Source organism: Cygnus olor, chromosome 4, assembly GCF_009769625.2.
Source record: "Cygnus olor isolate bCygOlo1 chromosome 4, bCygOlo1.pri.v2, whole genome shotgun sequence".
In the NCBI taxonomy this organism is placed as follows: domain Eukaryota; kingdom Metazoa; phylum Chordata; class Aves; order Anseriformes; family Anatidae; genus Cygnus; species Cygnus olor.
This window is the reverse complement of record NC_049172.1, coordinates 66,215,861-66,235,863: the sequence shown is the minus strand read 5'-3', so window position 1 is coordinate 66,235,863 and position 20,003 is coordinate 66,215,861. Positions and strand designations below refer to the sequence as shown.

The window sequence follows — 20,003 nt, the reverse complement described above, 5'->3', positions numbered from 1 at the left end:
TGCTAAGAGTAATGAGATAGAAATTATGAGATAGGAATTAATTAGGAATAATATTTTAGTTCATCTTTCTTTCTTGATGATATTATTTAGACAAGGTGAACACTCTCCACAGTTCCCATATTGCTACTATTTCCTTGATGTCAGTTCAGAATGAAGCTCAGAAAAATATGATTTTCAAAGCGGTGGACTTCTTGCAGTTTTTCAGTCTCCTTTTGGAACAATAAACTCTTTTTTTGCTGATCTGCGGGTAAGTCTAAATCTCAAAATGTATATGTCGTTGATTAAGGTTTTACTTGCCTTTTGAACTTGTAGAGGATGAAAGCCCCAACTGCAACTAGACAGATAACAAAGAGAACCACAATAGCCCAGTAGCTACTGCCTCCTCCAATCCTCTGAGAGTCTGAAATAAAAAACAGCACAACAGCTTAGCATGCCCTCTTTTAGATCAGTCATAGTCTTGGGGTTTCTCTTCTATTTAATTGGTAGGTCAAAAGATTTGTTCCTACTTGTGTAACCTCTCCAATCCATCTGTAGCCTCTTCAAAAAAAGCAACAACACAAAATTAATTGGTGACTTTCCACTGAAGGACAAAGAACCAATTTGAAAAAAAAATACCCTGAAGATTTAATTATTTGCACACTGAGCGGGGTTTATTTTTGTTTGTTTGTTTGCTTGTTTTGTTTTCTGTGAATCTAAAGTTATCATAGGAAATATCACATACCCTAAGTAAATATCATGCAAAAGCAGGGCTGTATTAATTTCACAGATGGAGAAACTAAGGCTCTGAACAACAAAGAAGCTCATCAAGATCATATAGTGGTAAACACTGGAATGTATGTGGGATTCTTTCAACTCTAGCCTTTTAAGCTGGTAAATGGATGTTATTCTTTTAAGTGAATGTTTTCTAATGAGATCAGACATGATACCACAGAGAAATTTACAGCATGATTCTACCTTAAAGAGACTAGATAACAAAAAACTTTATCTTCTACAGAGAGCTGACAAATAAAGTATCATTTACATCAGTATTAGCATAAATTGATTGTGGTCAGCTAAGCTTTTGTTCCACAGCACATTCAAATAAGAGACAAGAGTATGTTACTGGAGATGATACACCAAATCTATAAGACATTCTAATACGTGGTTTAAGTCAAATTTGAACTTTCTGGTTAAAATATCATGTTAACATATCTCTGTTCAAAATATACACACACATATACATATACACACACACACTCTTCACCAGGTCCTAACTACAAAGGTAATCTAGAGGTGGAGGAAATGCATTCCAAAAAAAATGTTTCAATTTGTTTTAAACAGAGAATACGTAGATCATTTGTTTCAGTACAGGATTAGCAGTGCAACACTCTGTGGAGACCCTACAGCAAGCTTCAGATCTGTGGATCCATCTGTGTGACACCAAGCAGAGATACAAAGCCATGTCACAGATGCATGGAGTTATATTAGGAGAGTTAATGGCTTCAGAAGATCTACTTTCTCAGTAGCTAGTGCAGTCAAAGTGCCTCTAGTTCAAAAAGTGTTTTTTTTGAAGCCTTCCTTCATGGCACTGTTTTGTACAGTATAGATACTAATGTCATGGCTACACAGGAAAGAGCAAAAAAGAAAATTTGTGAGACAAATCATGATATATGACAAAACAGAATTATGTAAAAAACATGTATTTGGTGGTGATTGTTATTCACAAGTATCAAGTAAAAAAATATATACACATATACATATATAAACATACACATACAAACATGTGTGTGCAGCTATACATCCCAAGTAAATATATGTACTTGTGTATGTATATATATGTACCCATACATATACTGTTACAGAAACTTTCTCCTTCACCTATCAGAGCTCTAATAGGCATCCAGAGGCTGGTCTGTCAGGAGCTTTGTTGATATATATTTACCTGAATCGGAGTCCGCTAAGGTCACCAAGACCCAATATCCTCCCCTCAGAAAGAAACTGATGTTGTGTGCATTCAAGGCCTGCTTTATAGTTGCTATTCTCTGAAAACACAATAGAGAGAACGTCTGAGACATCTTTTACTTGGTTCTACTTTGAGAGACAATGCTCTGAATAGGACAACCCCTGGTTCATTGTAGTGAGAAACTCAGAAAGCACTTGTCATTGATGAGCTGAAATCTTAAAGAAATTCCATAGTTAAAAATCACGTAAAACTCCACAAGCTGTAAATGCTGAAAATGTCAAATCCTTATAGCCAAATCTTTCTGCTTACCAAACCCTTTAGGTTTACCAAGTATGTGACAGACAACATGTTATATTTGCACGCACTGTTGGGTTTATCTCAGTCATAACTCAAACTATGCATAAGCCATATTAAAAACTCTGTCCATTTTCCTAACCCTATCAGAAGACAATCTGCAATGTCACTTTAGATTTCTTTACCATGAAAAGTAACTTATTTGATAATGAACTGCATGTTGTAATTTAACTCATCTCTTTTGCTACAATTGGATGGATTCCATTTGTATCTAATTTTTAACAATACTCTATAGAAATATATACATCCATCCATGTGGAAAAAATAAGGATTCCTTCTATTTTTCTCCAGTGGACAGAGCATACTAATATATGGTCACTTACAGTTTTATGGAGCAGAACCATTAAATATACCATCATATCCTAACTCCAGATGAAAAACTGGCTGAATTTTCCCTTCTACTTCCTTCTGTCTTCAACACAGGCAATTTTCTAAAAGATCTAAGCCAGTTTTATACTCTATGCCTTATAATTTAAGATACGATTTCCCACAGTATGCCAAATTAGAAGTATGCTTTATATCCACAAAACCTTCACAAGAAGCTCCTTTTATAATATTATCAATTACGGTGCTCATCTTTGACAAGCCTTTGCAGCATAACACACAGAAATCCCTGCAGTCTTTCTCATATTATGGAGAGACTTCACAAAAGTTCAGACTCAAATATTCTTGCTCTTACTGAGGGATATCTAACTTCCAAAGTCATTCCATTGACTTTATTAGATTTTTATTTTTTTTTTGGTGAAAGAATGACTCGACCTAAGGATGATGTGAGCATGGCCTCAGTTATTTCACAGGAAAATTACTCCAGATAGCTCTTAAGTATTTATCTTTTTACCCAGTGTCTGAAAAGAGAATGAATATGAAAACTATATTGATTAGCAGCCTTTAAAGTGATGCTGACACCACTGAAATAGTTAGTCAGTTCAGGCTCAATCACTCATTGACGGGATACAAGGTGAGAGGGAGCACTGCTTTAGGCTAATCTAACTTTCATCCAGTAAATGCAGTTACTGAGCCCTGTAATTTACCTTTGGAAACATCATATTTTCCTGGCAGGTATTTGAGGAATCCAACATTTGCTCTGTTTTTTTTGCTCAAGCAACGAAAACTTGTTCATTATTTCTCACCCCACCCCTAGGTTTCCACCTAGGTCTATGTAAACTACACTTCCACAAGTCAAAGATAAGAACTCCACGTGAATCCAACCAAAGGTTCTGGCATATGTATTTCACTGTTAGATTGATGTTTGTTTCAGCCCTGATGGTTTTTGTTTGTTTGATTGATTCCCTGCGGTATGTTTTGAGCACAATGATGCTACTTCAACTTTTTAAAAAAAACTAACCCAGTGTTTAGAGCTCTTAAGGTTCTTATAATGGCATTTTAATTTATCTTCTTTTCCTACATCCTTTCCAATTATAAAATTTGAAAACAATGGATTCTATATAAGAATGCACATATAGCTTTACTATCCAAACTCACTCATTTGGTTACACACCTGGGGATCTGACTCACCCGTTTTATCAAAACAACTCAGTGGGAATTTTCATACAGTAGTTTGTCTAGATACAATCCTAAATTTTCCTCAGAGCCACTGCTTCCCAGGCTTTAGTTTAAACGCACTTTAATTGACTCAACTGGATTTATACCACCATTAGACATGTAATAGATGTGCATAAATTAAACAACCAAATCTTTCTCTAAAGTCAATGATATAAATGAAGCACTTCTGAAATTGCTGTGTTCTTAAAACCAGGCAAAATCACCCTCACACCCTCAGCTGTTATTTCTACATGCATAAATTTGAAAGAGAGCTTTTGCCTAAATGGAACCAAATGACAGAATTATCCAAGGGGCTCCTACTACTGCCCTGCCAACTTATTTACAATCTTTATATCACCAGCTACTTTTACCAGTACTGACATCTAATCTAGATTGCTAATAAACTTAATAAATAACATCACATCACAACATGCCTTGTAAAATGCCACCACAAGCTCCACCAAATACTTGCTCTCTGCCTGATCTAGAAGTTATTGCCTTTAACTATCCTTCTGAAATCACATAATATCCCAACTCTAAAAGGGTGTCTACCAAGAAGAAATAGTTTCTCTTTAAGGGAAGAAACTTTGTAACTATGTCTAAAATAAGGATTTCAGGGGTACTCCCATCAAACATGCAGGAAACATTCTGAGTTGATGAATTCTGACAGGAACGCCACAGGACTAAGTTTGAAAACTGTCAGTAGCAGCATGACAGAGCACATCCTTTCAGTAAAACATGAGAAAAGGAATATGATGAAGACCCTCAAAATTCTCTTATTTCATATTTAAGCATGTAACACCATGAATCTTTAACTGTTGATTTATATAGTTAAGGCTTCTAAGTTTACATAGGGTATATATTTTCAGAATTTTTCATGATTCACCAGAAATAAAATACATATTCCCCCCAAAATGATGACATTCAGTTCTAAATCAACAAATTTATATGCACATATCCACAGCTAAAGTAGTGTCCCTATGCACCTAGCACTAGAAGATTGACTCTAAAGCTTTGTACTCTATAAAACAACCAAAGAGTTGAGATGCAATACTAGTGTAGCTGATTTTTTTATCACTGGATAGCATAGGCCACTGTAATTGCTCCTGTCTTTCTTTGTTCCTACTGCAACCAAATGCAGGTTGAACCATATTTGGTATTCCCATACAGGTAATTCCCAGGCACCATTTGCGTGACCCAGTCCAATCTAAGTGTCAGAAATGTACCATTCTTCTCCAGAAATTTTACAATTTCTTTCACCTTTTCACTCTAGTTTCAGAAAACCTTTGCAAGGTCTTTCTGGGAGAATACTTATTATAGGAAGCGTGTTCTCCTAAACTAGTGTAATTTCTTCATAGCCCACCTAAACAGAAGTTTTCACAAATAATTTGCAACATATGATTGTTCTTCTTTATGCTATAGAGTAACTCACAGGGTATTTCACATAGAACACAAAAAAAACAGAGACAGCATTGATTATAATTGATAATATTCTTCAAGGTGCCTTGAAGAACAGTGCTAATACAACAGTAGAGATTAAAAGGGAACTAATATACATAACATTTTGCACTGATGTAAAATGTTTGCAGAACCCAAGAATCAATCACCATAGTTCATTTAAATTATTAAAGGGATCCATTCTATATACACTTGGAATAAAGAGAGAATTTCCTTTAGAAGCTGCACCTTGCCTCCTAAAGAAGCAGAAAGATGCAAATAATTTTGAAGAGGTAATGCTCACCTGGCCAAAAGCCATAGTTCATGAATAGCTCATTACTAAGGAAACAACCTATTAGAATTAACTGTTTCCTGCAATATAATCAGGATTTTAGACTCCCAGGAAATCCCACTATGATTACAGAGCGAGAACAGTAAGAATTTGGGGTTACCACAGGGGGAATATTTTGTTCACACCGCTCTCTGCATATTTCACACCATTCTCTGTGCAAAACACCTGTTCAAGTACTTGGACAACATCAGCTTACCCCTTTGGATCTTCCAAAATGTACCCCATCAGTACCATAAACACTCTACTGGTATTGTGTTAACGTGATGAGCTTTGTCTTATCTAGTTCTCCAGTTCTTTGAATACTATGACCTTGCCTCAAAGAGTAGTAAAATGCCCTTCAAAATTAACAATACTTCACACTGTGATTGTTCATAGCTGCCAGGACTTGAACTGCAAGATACTGGCACAGAGTTGGGATCTGTTCCTTTTCTATCACAGCAAAAGGACAAGTATCATAAATAGTAATTTAGAAAAAAAGACCAAATAGTATTCTGATTTTCTACTGGCATATAGTTTTTATTATGGAAGGGATACGGTTTAGAAAGAGGGAGGGTGGAACTAATTTCTGATTTTCATTTGTTTCTTGGCATTTGAAAAGGATATTTGCTCATAAAGACAGAAACTACCTGCTTGATGCTCTTCAGGTCAACTATTACAGGTCTATTAAGGTTCTTTCTCTATTGGGCCTGAAATCTAATTTGCTTTTGAAGAAGTGAAAAAACAGTTTGTCCCTCTTTAGAAACATCAGTGTTCTGAACACACTCTTTGCTCTATCTGATCTTCACGGACTAACATGCTATCGCTGTTGTTTCTGTTTAAAAAACAGATCAATATTATTTATTCTTGAGAAATACAGAAATATCACTAGATTATGCTGTGGAGAAGAACATGGGCTACTGTGAAAATGCTGTATGTCTGAAAAAACATTAAGAGGGAAGAATGGTTATTGTGGGTTGTCATTTAGTTGAATAATAATAATTTCTTCTCCTCCCTCTTCTCATGTGGTAGAATTTACTCCTTAATATAGGAAGGTGGTCTAAACACTGCCATACACAGCAGTCATACTTGTTGCCAGCTTTTACATGTCTCTTGTCAGGTGGGAATGAGATCTTTACATAGTCAGGGAGAAACTTAATTCCACATAAAGACAATGAAAGTACAGCCAGTGATTTAAAAATACGATGAAAATTAGCTTAACCAGACATACATTGCTCTGGTTACCTTATCACTAGTTACACTCCTCTTCCTTTTAGGCTGGTTTGCTGGTAGCAGCACATGCAAGTCAGCAGTTGTGGGCAGACCAGGTTTCACAACTGTCATAAGTGTTTCTTCGGGTATATTGGTTTCCTGGAAAGACAAAGGTATATGGCAAATTATAGAACAGGGTGCTTTGTATTTTATATAAAATACACAAGCAATTCCTCATGGGTCTTTCATTCTCTAGTCTTCAGATCCCTAGCATTTAGAGTGGATTCCACCAGAAGCTAAAACATGAACAAAGCCAAACATTAATTAACTGAAATGTGAGCTGCTCTTTGAAGATTAGAAGAACTAAGCATTGTTATCATATTGAAAAAGATTTAGTGGCATCATGGAAAGAAGCAAAATGAAGTGGTATGCAGTTTTAGCAAAACTCTGCAATGGCTTTGAATTTTTAGGGTAACTTTAAAAATAATTCCTAAGCAATTTAGGATCTTCTGTCAGCTGTTCAGACACCTAGTAGACTTAGAATAGACATTATAGCCAACGTCAGCTTAGGGAGGCTACTTTTCCTTCTGTGTTTAAGGGACAGAGAAAAATCTCTCAGGGTGAGATTAAAAGCACCTAGGCTCAGTTCCTGAGATTGGTATGAATATGTGCACCCCACACTGAAAGTCAAATCCATCCCTTTTTAAAGTAGTTTGTGCAAATTTTGTTTTCTGACCCAAATTCCTCCATGTGTTATGTAACACAGTCACAAAATTCTAAATGACAACACTCAGGGCATTTCCCATTGCCTTTCTCAGAACAGATACTGAAATTGCATTTAATTGTCCATATTCTTTTGCAAATGATTTAATAACTAAAATGCAAGGGCAATTTTATAAGGTGGTAAAACATTTGTTAGACTGAAACTGGTTATTGAAAGTGTGTATATGGGAATTTAATTTGACATTTGATGTGAAACTAAAAAAAAAAAAAAAAAAGGCAGGAAATTGTATAAAGTCAAAATTCCAAAATTTGATGTGCACTACTGCAAATCAAGGAAAAGTCCAGCAATTTCAAACACAACCACTTTAAAAAACATCATCAACCTGCAACTCAGTGACACCATCCTCACAAAATGTCTGTATGTGCATGCTCTGCTATGGGCAGTGTGTGTAGCTGAAGAGTAGCTCTAAACCTCACAGATTTTATGAAGTCATCTTCGTTTATCTCACAGAACTGTTCCATGGCTTTTTATTTGATTTAATCTACAGGATTCAACTGCTCCCAGTCCACATTTCTTTTGCAAATATGGTCTAAAAATACCCACAGCTGTAACAACTGTTTGCCTGTTTATTCTATCTAATTTTTGACTACACATCTGACACTGTAAAGTCTCTCTTTCTGCTTTTTTTCTACACAAAGACTATATCTTTATATTACACAGTATCCTTTGCTTTATGCTACATATATCACATTTAAATTACTCTTGCTGTTTTGGAGTCAGCAGTATTTGCCATGATGTCTATTCCTAATCCCAGAGGGCAATATTTAGCATTAATTGCCAATTAGGCTGTGTTAGAACTAAACTTTTGTATGTTACAATATCATCATCTACAGCTTGCCCATAGAAGTGACATTAGGCTCAAACTTGTTTGAAATGTGGCTCATGAGGTTCATTTTGTTATTTTGCTCTGCGTCCTTTTTTTTCTAAATGAGAAGGCATTAACTTAACCTTCAAGGTTTATGACTGGAGAGGGAACATTTTACGAGCAATCTGAAAGAGCACCTTTGCAAGAAGTCGTGTTACTACCCGTCCTATGTCTTCCCTCCACTCTGGTATGTCGGGGTTGTACATGTCCAGGTGCTTAGTAAACTTCAGAGGAAGAACATGAAAATGATCTAGAAAGACAAAAAGAAATGTTTTTGAACCATTAAAAAAAACGATTTCAAAAACAGTTTTGTATATATTTTCATATTTATTTATTCATATATATATATACACATATTTATACATCTATATGTATATGTGTATGTATATATATATATGAAAAAGAATGTCTATTTTCTGTGCAGTGCTGCAGTATGTAGGAACCCCATTGTTATCTGTTGTTCAAAGAAGAAAAGAAAAAAAGTGACAAACCCTTCCCCAAGGAGCCTACAGTCTACAGCAGCATGGAGCAAAAGTACACTCCTGTCAGGCACTCAATTTCTTTCTGTATTTTCGTCAACATCATCAAATTTGTGCCTAAAGATGAAAAAAAGCAGTAAGAAAAAAATAAACCAAGCAGATTTACATTCATTTTCTGGGGTCATAACATTCCCAATAAATTTTTTTAAAGACAATACACCACACAAACATGGTTGGTTTCTTTTATTTTTAATGGGAATGTGCCAATGGATTCTATTGTCACTGAATCATAAACATATGTTTTTTTGCCTATTACATGTTCCTATTTGTCAAGCAAAATGAATACCTTGCGTATTCCATAAACTAGCTACAAAAATAAGAACAGAAATGATATGCCAAAGGCTAACTACTGCCCTCTCTGAAAAAATAAAAATAAAATACTCCCACAACATTTATCTGGATATTGTTCAAAATATCTGAAATACTAGAAATGGGCCATTTCTCAGTAAAGAGTCTCTAAACTCTACTCTTTCTCCTTACGGGCTCCTTGGAAGAACACCTGGGGAAGTTAATGCAAAGCAGAGAAAGATCCTTTGGAATGCAGGCATGACTCAAACGTGGCCTCTCAAACAGTTTGGACAGAATTGTATTGTGTTTTATTATAATTGTGTTTTTCTTTTCCAAGGCTTTCTTTGTTTCCATCATGACCAGTCCTTTCTTGCTCTTTGGATCAGGATTTGACAACATGAACAGCAGAAGCAATGTTAGAAAGCCAAAGACATTGATTTCATCTCATTAAGAGGGCATATACTTTCCAAAAAAGTGGATGCACTTTTAATTTGTAGCATAAATATTAAATCCATTTATCTTAGGAAAAGTGAGGGTTTATAAAAGCTCTGTTTAGCATGAGTGTGGTTTTCATCATTACTTTAAAAAGTATACTGAAAGCAAAACAATGTTCTTTCACTGTTCAGACAAGAGATATGTCTCATTTTGTGTATTTCATGATATCTGAAAGCTTTTAGGTCTGTATTAAAGAGAAAATTTTTTTGCATATCACAATTCTCACATGTGACAGCACAAATTCAAAAGTAAATAATTTGTCAGCACTACATTTTTCACAGTATATTATGCCTTGTCACCATATTATAAGACACAGAAAACACACCAGGCCACAATGTGAAACATGAGTTGAAGTTCAGCTTCTTCTATCGAAGAGTTCAATATTTACAACAAAGCAACACTTGATTAAATATTTCAGATAAACATCAAAGGAATGGTAGTATATTGTCATAGAAAGCAAATATTTCATATTATTATTAATACTGAGAGCATATACATAACTTTTTTTTTTCCAGAGATATTTAGACTGTTGTATTTATAAATTCTAACAAACTCTTTAGCCATAGGCCAAAATACTATTTAAATGTTATTGCCACATATAGCAATTGGGAACCACAGCAACTTTTACAATAAGCAAAGGAAAGAAAAGGTTTCAAATGAAACCCTTCCATACAATCACACTATTCAACTTCATGATGTTACCAAGTGACACTTTAACCCTCTAACTTTAGGAATTAAATGTGGCATTACATATAATTGTACAACAGGTTCAGTTCTGCCAGGACTGGTTTAAAAGTTATATAAAAACATGTACATGTGAAAATAAATAAATAAATAACAAGAGTAAAATCTTACCAAAAACATGGACAACTTTTGAATCCTGAAGCATGGAGTTCCCACAGGAAGCTTGCACTGTCACTCTGATGTCACCTGTCACAGCAAACTTCGTTACCAGAAAATTGTCCAATGTAAGAAGTGGCTTTAAAAACAAAGAAAAGTTGAAAATAGAATTTCAACAACAACCATAATAATAGCATCTGAATAGAGAGTCACTAAAAATATCAGCAGAGAAGGTTTCATACCAATTACTTTTTAGGATGCTGATCAACATTTTATCAAATTACTTGGTTATAATTCTCAAAGACTGTTTATTTGCCCAGATGGATCTTTTATAAACAGAATAACTGCCAGATTGGGCAAATATTTCTGTTAGAATAATTGGTAGAATATTAGGTTTTCATACAGATCCCACTGAAATAAATAGATTTTGAGTCAGGCTCACAAATCTTTACAAGATCACATTCAGCAAGTCATTTGCCTCAAATAATGTGGGGTATAGCCAAGGTCAGATGGATTACTTCATTCAACTGAGAGCATGACCTATGGAAGTGCACCAGTCTATTGTAACTTCCAAGATGGAGCTGTTAATCTGCTCCCTGACCACATCTGTATGAATTACAAAACCCTCCACAAGACTAAATCTACCTGCAGTGCCTGTTCTGGCAATGGTAAACCCAGTAACAATGAACAGATACAGACAAGGATTATGTTAGACCACACATTTGCAAGACAAAAGTTTACTGCACTTATCTGAAATCATTCCTGTGTCATACTTTGTCTCCCTCATAAAGAAAATATTTTATGTATCTGTTATTGAAAGAATTGCCTTAAAAAAAATTACCCAGCTAGACAAGTATTCCCAATGGCAATACTTGGTTATTTATTGCTCTAGGCAATGTGTATCTAGACTTTGTACTCCCAAATAAATACCACTATATTTTTTAAGTGCTCTGACTGTTTTGATACCCTTTTTTTGATATCCTCGCTATTTTTGATATCACCGTTTAGTTTAGACTCCCTGTTTTAGGCTCCCAGAAAGTACTTAGGTATAAAATGAATATATGCATACATATATTTCTGTGCAGTATTTAGATTTTCAGAATTTCACACAATCAACATGGAAGTTCATAAATCCAAGTTTTATCATTCATCAGTGCTGTGATCCCAAATGCACCTCTTTCCACAAGTTGTTGTCGTTTTCCCCCACCCCCATCAAGTAATTAAACACAATTTTTCCTGCAAAATGAATATGGTTTGGAAGTTTAAACCAGTTTTAGAAGAGAAATTTCCATTTCCACATAAGTAGGAATAAAGGGAAATGAACACCTTAAAAGTATGTGGTAAAGCAAGGGATGTTAGTTACTCCTTGCACAGGATATAGGTGTCTATTTGGAATGAAAGATGGTCTGAAAGAAGTCATATAACATGGTAGTATTTCCATTAAAATAAAGTGTCACTCAATCTTTACTGGAAAGAGATTGAAAATAATCTCAGCCAAAACAATTCATGTACCTGAAGATTGTTTCCTATCCACCAGTAGAAGACTGTCAAATTAGGATTCTTGGGCAATATGATGGCTGTCAGATTCACCTCCTGGTTTCTGCCAATGACTGGAACCACTTCTAAATTTAAAGCCTGCAGTGGAGCTGAACAAAGTTCCCAAAACATCATTGAAATACAATTGAATCCATCAATTTATTACTGTTTTATATATATATATATATATATATATATATATATATTATTTTTTTGCCAAAGGCTTGTCACCTGTACAACATAAGGTCCTGAAATTATTTTTCTCTTTCTCTCCTGCCTTTACCTCTAATGTTGAAAGCTATGGGTATAATTGGATGAACTTAATTTCAACCAAAAATAAAAGAATTCACAAAAATAAAAATAAAGAGAGAAAAACATACAAACAAAATTGTTGAGCAATGTGATGGATCATAAAGATGCACCTCTATGTTGTACTTTTTTTGGTGCCTGTTCAATTTTAGAGACCATATGCATACATTTCAGATAAAAAATAAAAAGGCAATCTCAGCTTTATTTTAAGTAATAAAGGATCAAATGAATAGAAATCTAACAAATCTTTCAAACTGCAAAGTGAAAAGCAGAAAACTGAATAGAAATGTTGCTGAGTATTCATTTTCATTATAAAATATCAGCTGTTAGGCTCACCACACATAAGCTCTCATTAATGCCTGCTTTAAAATAAATGGGTACACCAGGGAAGCATTTATTTGCAAATCAAGACAGATAACCTCTGTACTCTAGGTGTGCATTTTGAATAAGTTTGTCCCTTTCAGATTTTTCTTATACAAATGCTGTAAGCATTATTATTTACATAAAAGGTATATAAAGAGGACTGGAGCACCTCTTCTATGAAGAAAGGCTGAGAGAGCTGGGGATGTTCAGCCTGAAGGACAGAATGTTCCACGGAGACCTCATTGCAGCTTTTCAATGCTTAAAGTGGTCTTATAAAAAATGGAGAACAACTTTTTGCTCGGGCAGATAATGACAGGACAAGTGGAACCGTTTTAAACTAAAAGACAGGAGATCTGGTTTAGATGTTAGGAGGAAATTCCTCACTCAGAGGGTGGTGAAGCACTGGCACAGGTTGCCCAGAGAAGCTGTGGATGCCCCATCCCTGGAAGTGCTCAAGGCCAGGTTGTATGTGGACTGCCCACAGTCTGGTCTGGTGGGAGGTGTCCCTGCCCATGGCAGGGGGGTTGGAACTGGGTGATCTTTAAAGTCCCTTCCAACCCAAACCATTCTCTGATTCTATATAAGAAACACATCATTACGATGAATTTATCTGATTTTATCTTAAAGGCATATTTTCCTTCAAAGTACAATAGCATTATTTGAAAGTATATCTTTGTCTCAGAGGTCTCTGAGTGTGTATTTTTCAGAATATCTGATGATAATTTTTTTTAATATTTTATAATGTGACAACTAGAATTTCTTAACTTCAGCTGCGCGATCTGTTCAGGATACAAAAATGCTGTGTAGTCAAAAATGCATTCATTACCCAGAGTGAATAGTAACCCATCCATTTTTGTTCTACTTTAAGTATCTTTTCATTCACACAAGGTCTTTCATCTCATCATTCCAAACTTAAAGGTAATTAACATTGGTTAAAGGCCTTTCTCTCACTCTCTTTCATTAACTGAATTCACTTCTCATTCACTTCCAATGCACGGACTAACTTGATTGAATTTCTCTGAGAGAGCAAGTTGTTTAGACTGTGCACATCCTCCTTTTCCACCTCACTTCAACCTGACTTCGTGCTGCTTCATCCAAACATAAGGCTCTATTTTCATTCTGCGTTTTCACTGAGGACTCTTTAACCATCTACATGAATTCAAGTTCAATTCATTCTGGATGTTTAAACAAAAGGTTTCTTCAATAGTTTCTTTACCAAAGCTGAATTAAGATGCTCATTCTGTTGCTGGTGTCTTGAGGAAAATTCAGAAACTGTAGGAATTCCATTAAATCTTCTCCTCCTAGAAAATAGGTTTTCTTTCCGATGATGCAAAATACATTCTGGAGAGAATCTGCATCAATGTTTGATTTTGCCATGTATTTCCATTCTCACAGAGGAAACTGATCATTTTGAGATATGGCTTTGGTCCTGAAGAAGGTTACTGTCTTTTTCAAAATTTTGTTTATAGGGGAAGTTGTTTGGCACTTGAATCATGAGTTTGCCATTTCTATACAGGAAAGAGCTAATAATAATTACTGCAAGTCATTCTGTTCTTCTCAGTCATATCATTCCATAATGCATTTGAACAAGCTTCATAGCACTTTCTAATGTTCATAATTAGGAATGAAGTTGACTTATATAATTTCTGTTTAATCATTTAACCAAACTATAATTTCAGTGCACTTTTAAAGCTTCCTGTTATATCATTTCCATATCATTTTCTACTACTACCACTCCTCCCCCCAAAATATATATATATTATATATATATATATAAGCTTTCATAGTTACGCACTATAGTGACTCTGGTTTCATGTTATGAAGAAGAAAATGTATGTCTACTTCTTCTTGCGTTCTTTTTATTCTGCATTATCTATTCACATTTATACTATCAGACTTGTTCTAGTTTATCTTACAGTTTATTAACAAGTTGTAGACTTTGTCATCAGGATCAGAAAGCACAAATCACAGGCCAAATTTTATATATTTGTCCTGTATTACATGGCATTTCATACCAACAGAACTTCATGGGATTTAAAAATATTTCATTTGCCCCTCATAAAATTTCTCTGTGAATACATCAGATGGAAATAGAGTGAAAGAAGGACTCTGGACATTTCTGCTTTTATGATATTCCACAATAAAAACTGGCCCTGATCAGCTATTATTGTTTCTCTAAAATGTAGAAATATCATATTAATTTGTGCCAACTAGTTTCCTCAAATCTCATAATTTACTTTAAAAAATAAACACTGTAAATCCCATGTGAAGTGTTTACTCAAGCATGCTGGGTAACATGCGTCCATGTATCTTCTGGATCATTTGCAACATCCACAGAGAAGCTCAAGATGAGTTCAGAAGTAACCAAGTCTGCTTTTAGTACTCCACTGCCTCTGTACTTCAGTACCAAAGTCCTCTTAAAGACCCTGCCATTTTATTCTTGAGAAAATACCTCAGGCTACTGCAATTTGTAAAACCACTGCATAAAACACAATTGACGTATTTTATTTTTACTGTTTATCCAGATGTAGGTCAAATCAGAACCAGATTTTGAGAAAGCAATTGTTCAGCTTTCCATCAGGGCTTATTACCATTTGTCATCCTCTGAAGAGTTAGAAGATATTCTCCCGGGAGAGAGGATGTTACACACAGTTTTTGCTGTTCATTGCTTGTAAAGATCTACCTACAGACTTCTGTATTTAATCTACTTCTCAATTTGTATAAGCTCCTAAAAAATAAAGGTAAAACTGTAAGTAATTTATCTGAGCTCTCTGGAGTTGTCAAATGATTTAAAAAACAAACACAATGAATAAGCAGATAACGAAACAGAGATGGAGAATTAGATTTTGACCATTTCCATTTGATCTTAATATGAGATTGGATATTAACATTAATGGATTGGGCTCCATCTGTTAATCAAAGCACAACTGGAAACTCTGGACTCAGATTCTGAAGAGCAAAATGCAGATATAGCAGCAGCCCACCAGAAAGACTGACATAAAACACAAGGATTTGTGCACAGCCTTGTATGAGGTTCCAGTGCTTTCTGTTGCTTTGGGATTAGGATGGAAGATACCACTCCCACCAGTGGAAACAGACACCTGAAGAATACAAAATGAATATATCTTTTTCTTTGATGTTACTTGTTTCTGAATTTTTGACACATCTGAAAACAGACAAAGCAATGGCTGTCTTGAATCTTGAAGGAAGAGGAAAATTCAGTTCCAGTTATGAGTTTCCTTCTTCATTTCAATTATGAGATGACTGAAGTACATTAAGCCTGTGATGGTGCATGATACTCCCTGTGCCATGCTAGTCTTTTCTTTTGAATCTATTTAATGTGTTTTTTTAGGTCTTAATTAAGAAGAGAGGGAGACAGGTTTAAGTCAAGTAATACTGCCTGCCAATACGAAATTAAATTCAAGTAACACTTTAAAACTTTGTGAAAATTAATGATCTAAAACTAGATTCAAGGACTCTAATAAGTAACCTGACTTTTAGAAATGTTGAGATTTTGATCCTTCCATCAACTTATACTTTGTTAAAATTGTATACGAGATCATACTTTCCTCAATATGTCTGTTCACTTGTTTCATACAGCACCTAAAATCTCCTAAAAAGACATAGCTTGAAGTGCTAAATTTTAGCTGCTAAGACTGACAATAGGGTCTTGAGTTAAGAAGAGGGTTGAAACCTGAGATTTGAACTGAGGAATGCTTGCTATTTAAAAGATCAATACATCATCCTTCTTCCAAATCTAAACAAAACTAACTCTGACCTCATTATACATTATGTTTACAAGCCTCTACAGTAACAGCATACAGCAATGGAAGATTGCATGACGTTATTGAACAAATATGTTTTTTCCTAATTGTGACTAGTAATTCTTAACTACTTCATAGTTGTCACAAGGTTTGTATGCAGAAGTAAGAGTAAAAATAAAAATAAAAATTTAACTTACAGTTAACTTGGATGAACACCACAGCCTCATCGCGCCCAGCAACATTTTCAGCCTTCACCGAGACACGGTAAATCCCAGGATTCTCATAGCGGTGACGAATGGGTTCTCCAGTCATTGTAAGGTTCACATATATTGCCTTAAAGCCATCACCAAGATCTACCTGGTACTTGGTATTCAATATGTCACCCTAAAAGGAGAGTATATCAAAAATATTTAAAATGGTCAGAACCTAAATAGACAAGATGCATTATTTTAACAATTTCCTGAATCACAGCATTTCTAGCCCCAGCCAGATGTTTTGACTGAATTGCAGTAGCTACAGTAAAACCACTGAACTCCTTGCAACGATTTTAGAGGAATAAATACTGTATGCTAACTTTCTGCAGTAAGGCACTACCTTAAAACAAAACACTCCAGACCACTAAGCCAAGTTGTATGACAGAAACCATCAATCCTATCTTAGTGTATCTGGACATTAATTAACATAATGGTGCAAGGCAGCCCTAAATTCTGGTGTTATGCTCTTGTGATTGCAAATTATGGCTTATCCAGTGGCTCATAGTAACTGATTGACCGTGAACTTCTAGCCTATGCAATTATAAAGTAAAATTAAGTGGGCTAGACCATCTTCACAGCACCTTCTAACCACACTCTCCAAGTGTCAACTGTACGGCCTCCAGAATTCAAGCTGATACCTTCTTCAGTGTTGTACTGCATTACACAGAGCTCCCAGCTTGTCTAGAACTAGCATGGTCTACTGCAAAATTAGATGCATGTTTAATGAAGCAGAGCATTGAGCTGAGTTTGGGAAAGACTTTAAAAGACCAGCCAAATACTTCTGACAAGTTAAGCATCTCACATAATTTACAATTCATTGCACTTCTGTTAAGTGCTCCTTTAAATGATACTGTCTTCCTAAACTTTGGCCTAAAATACTGCAATGACTGATACTGTTGTCATAGGACAAATATATGCCCATCACTCATGTTGTCATGGTGTGGCTGCTCACGGGAGAAGTCAGGCCTGTGCTACGTGGACTGGCCATATGGATGGAATCAAATGGAAATTCATTTTAGCTGTGAGCAGCAACACTGTCTTAATACTCCTAGCAGCAGTGTCTTAGTGAGTTGCCTTTTCTCCTCTATCTTCAGCAACATGCTCCTTCCTGCATCTCACAGCACACTGCCATCACAGTCATGCAGTTAAAACAGGTTGTGGGACCAGGCTTCATAGAAAATCTTTCATATTATAAAAGCACAGTGTTGGTTTAAAAATCATCAATGCCTCCAGGAAAGGAATACATACACTAGTAACGTGACGTAAATGGCAATCAGATCAGAGAAGGACTGACACCCTCTGAAGGACTCAAAAAGCACTTCACTTCCCCATAAGCCACTTTCTGAAATAGTTTTATATCAAAATCTAATACCAGATAGAAAACATTAATGTAAAATCAAAGGAGGCAACAAAGTCTAAAACTTTCAAATGCTTGCCTTACAAAGGGAAGGAAAACAGACTATTATTTTTTTGTCCTTTTATTATTTTGCAGTTTGGTTGATTTTCTTCCATGTTTTATCAGATGAAAGAGCATTGCTTATCATGTAAAAGAATACTCATAATAAGGAACCTGTAGGGTTATCAAACACCTAATACCATATTTCAACACATATAAAGGACCTTGAAAGCTTCTTCACTGTGAATATTTTTTTTTTTCCAAATAGCATCTTTATTTTGACAACAGATGGGTAGAATTTAGCAGAGGAGATAATATATTGTTAAAGTTTAAAGCAAAAGAGATGTCTTCTTGCTAGCAATGTGCCAGTAAGTTGAATCCATTTAGATGACATTAACTTGCAAATAGTTCTCGTTAGCTCTTTCTTATGCTAACAAGTATATATGTATATTTTCTCCAGGTGAAACAGAAACCAATGTTAAAAGCCAGTGGATGTAAGTTTCTCTCAATGTTTTATTCTAATACCTTCCCTAGTGTAAAGGTGGGAGTGCTGTCTCCAAAACACCAAGGCATTTCTGCTTCCCTGACCAGGAAAGGCAGAGCAGTGGACAGACAAAAAAAAATAATCACATAGAGGAAATTCAGCCTAATTCCCCTAATTCCTAAAGGAATTAGGACTTTCATTTCCACACAAAATTGGTTATTTTTATGACATTAATTATTCAATACAAATAGCCAACAGAATTTGAAAGAAATAATTGATAATATAAAAATAAATATATATAATATAAAATAAAATGTAATATAAAAGTAAATTATTATTTCTAAGGTCACTTGCAAACTGCCCAAACATACACATCCTGCTTTCTTTACTCCCTGATGCCTGGCATTCCCACATCTAGTAGCATGCCTTCACATAAACCACTAAATTAATGTTGTTCAGCAGGGAGAGAAAGTGGTATGTTTTGGTTTATCTTACTGTAGTTTCTTTTTAAACTCACTAATTGTTAAGAATTCTCGTTAGACTTTGTTGTATGTATTAAATCCTAAGCAATGTTCAGGACTTCTGAGTATAAATATTATTCTTAACCATAGGGGGCAGCAAACTGTTACATTTCTTCTAAATCTCCATTCCAGTTCTGTGTACTGAGCAAAGGCTTGAGGAAACACAGCACGGGATTCCCTTCAAGATCTCTGACTCTGGAAGACTTTTGAATAGTTAAGTTTTACCTATTGCCAGCAGAGATTCATGAAAGCTTCAGAACGTTTCAGTGGGGGGGGAAGTGAAATTGCCGATCAAAATCATTAGATTCCAAATTACAACCAAATGCTCTAGTCTTCCAGTAAACACTTCAAAACAAATTAGAGAAAAGAGAAGGAAGCACAACTTGCCATGCAACAGTTACTGCTCTGCAAGCTTTTGGAACCAGAACCTGTGATGGGTTAGGCAGCACTGTGTCCTGCACATAACTCTCCTGATTCTCTCAGAGAAATAAATCCCAAGTGCTTGACTTATAACACACAGATTTGCAAAAATATGTGAAGTTTTTGCAAATAGTTGGGGTTAGGCAGGAAATACTCCTGTAACCTGAGCATAACAGTTAGAACCTAATACCAAAAAAAGCAAGTATTAAAAAACATACCCAGGGCAAACACCACATCTGAAAGTTACTCCTTGCCTTTGGTCAGGGCCTCAGGGCATTGTCTCTTCCAATAAAAAGAAAAAAAAAATGCGGGGGGGGGGGGGGGAACCTT

The 20,003-nt window shown here is 35.3% G+C and overlaps 1 protein-coding gene across 10 annotated transcripts in view; it reads right to left on the bottom strand.

Annotated features, from left to right (window-relative positions):
- The window catches only part of SORCS2 (sortilin related VPS10 domain containing receptor 2), a 549,388-nt gene that overhangs the window by 18,369 nt on the left and 511,016 nt on the right, over window positions 1–20,003 (bottom strand). For all 10 annotated transcript variants that reach the window (XM_040556897.1, XM_040556900.1, XM_040556902.1 and 7 more), the window contains 7 exons: window positions 16,796–16,982; window positions 12,139–12,272; window positions 10,642–10,765; window positions 8,602–8,714; window positions 6,849–6,974; window positions 1,922–2,021; window positions 298–400 (listed from right to left, as the gene is read on the bottom strand). In XM_040556897.1, coding sequence (XP_040412831.1) covers window positions 298–400; window positions 1,922–2,021; window positions 6,849–6,974; window positions 8,602–8,714; window positions 10,642–10,765; window positions 12,139–12,272; window positions 16,796–16,982 — 887 coding nt within the window. The remainder of the gene's footprint in view (window positions 1–297; window positions 401–1,921; window positions 2,022–6,848; window positions 6,975–8,601; window positions 8,715–10,641; window positions 10,766–12,138; window positions 12,273–16,795; window positions 16,983–20,003) is intronic.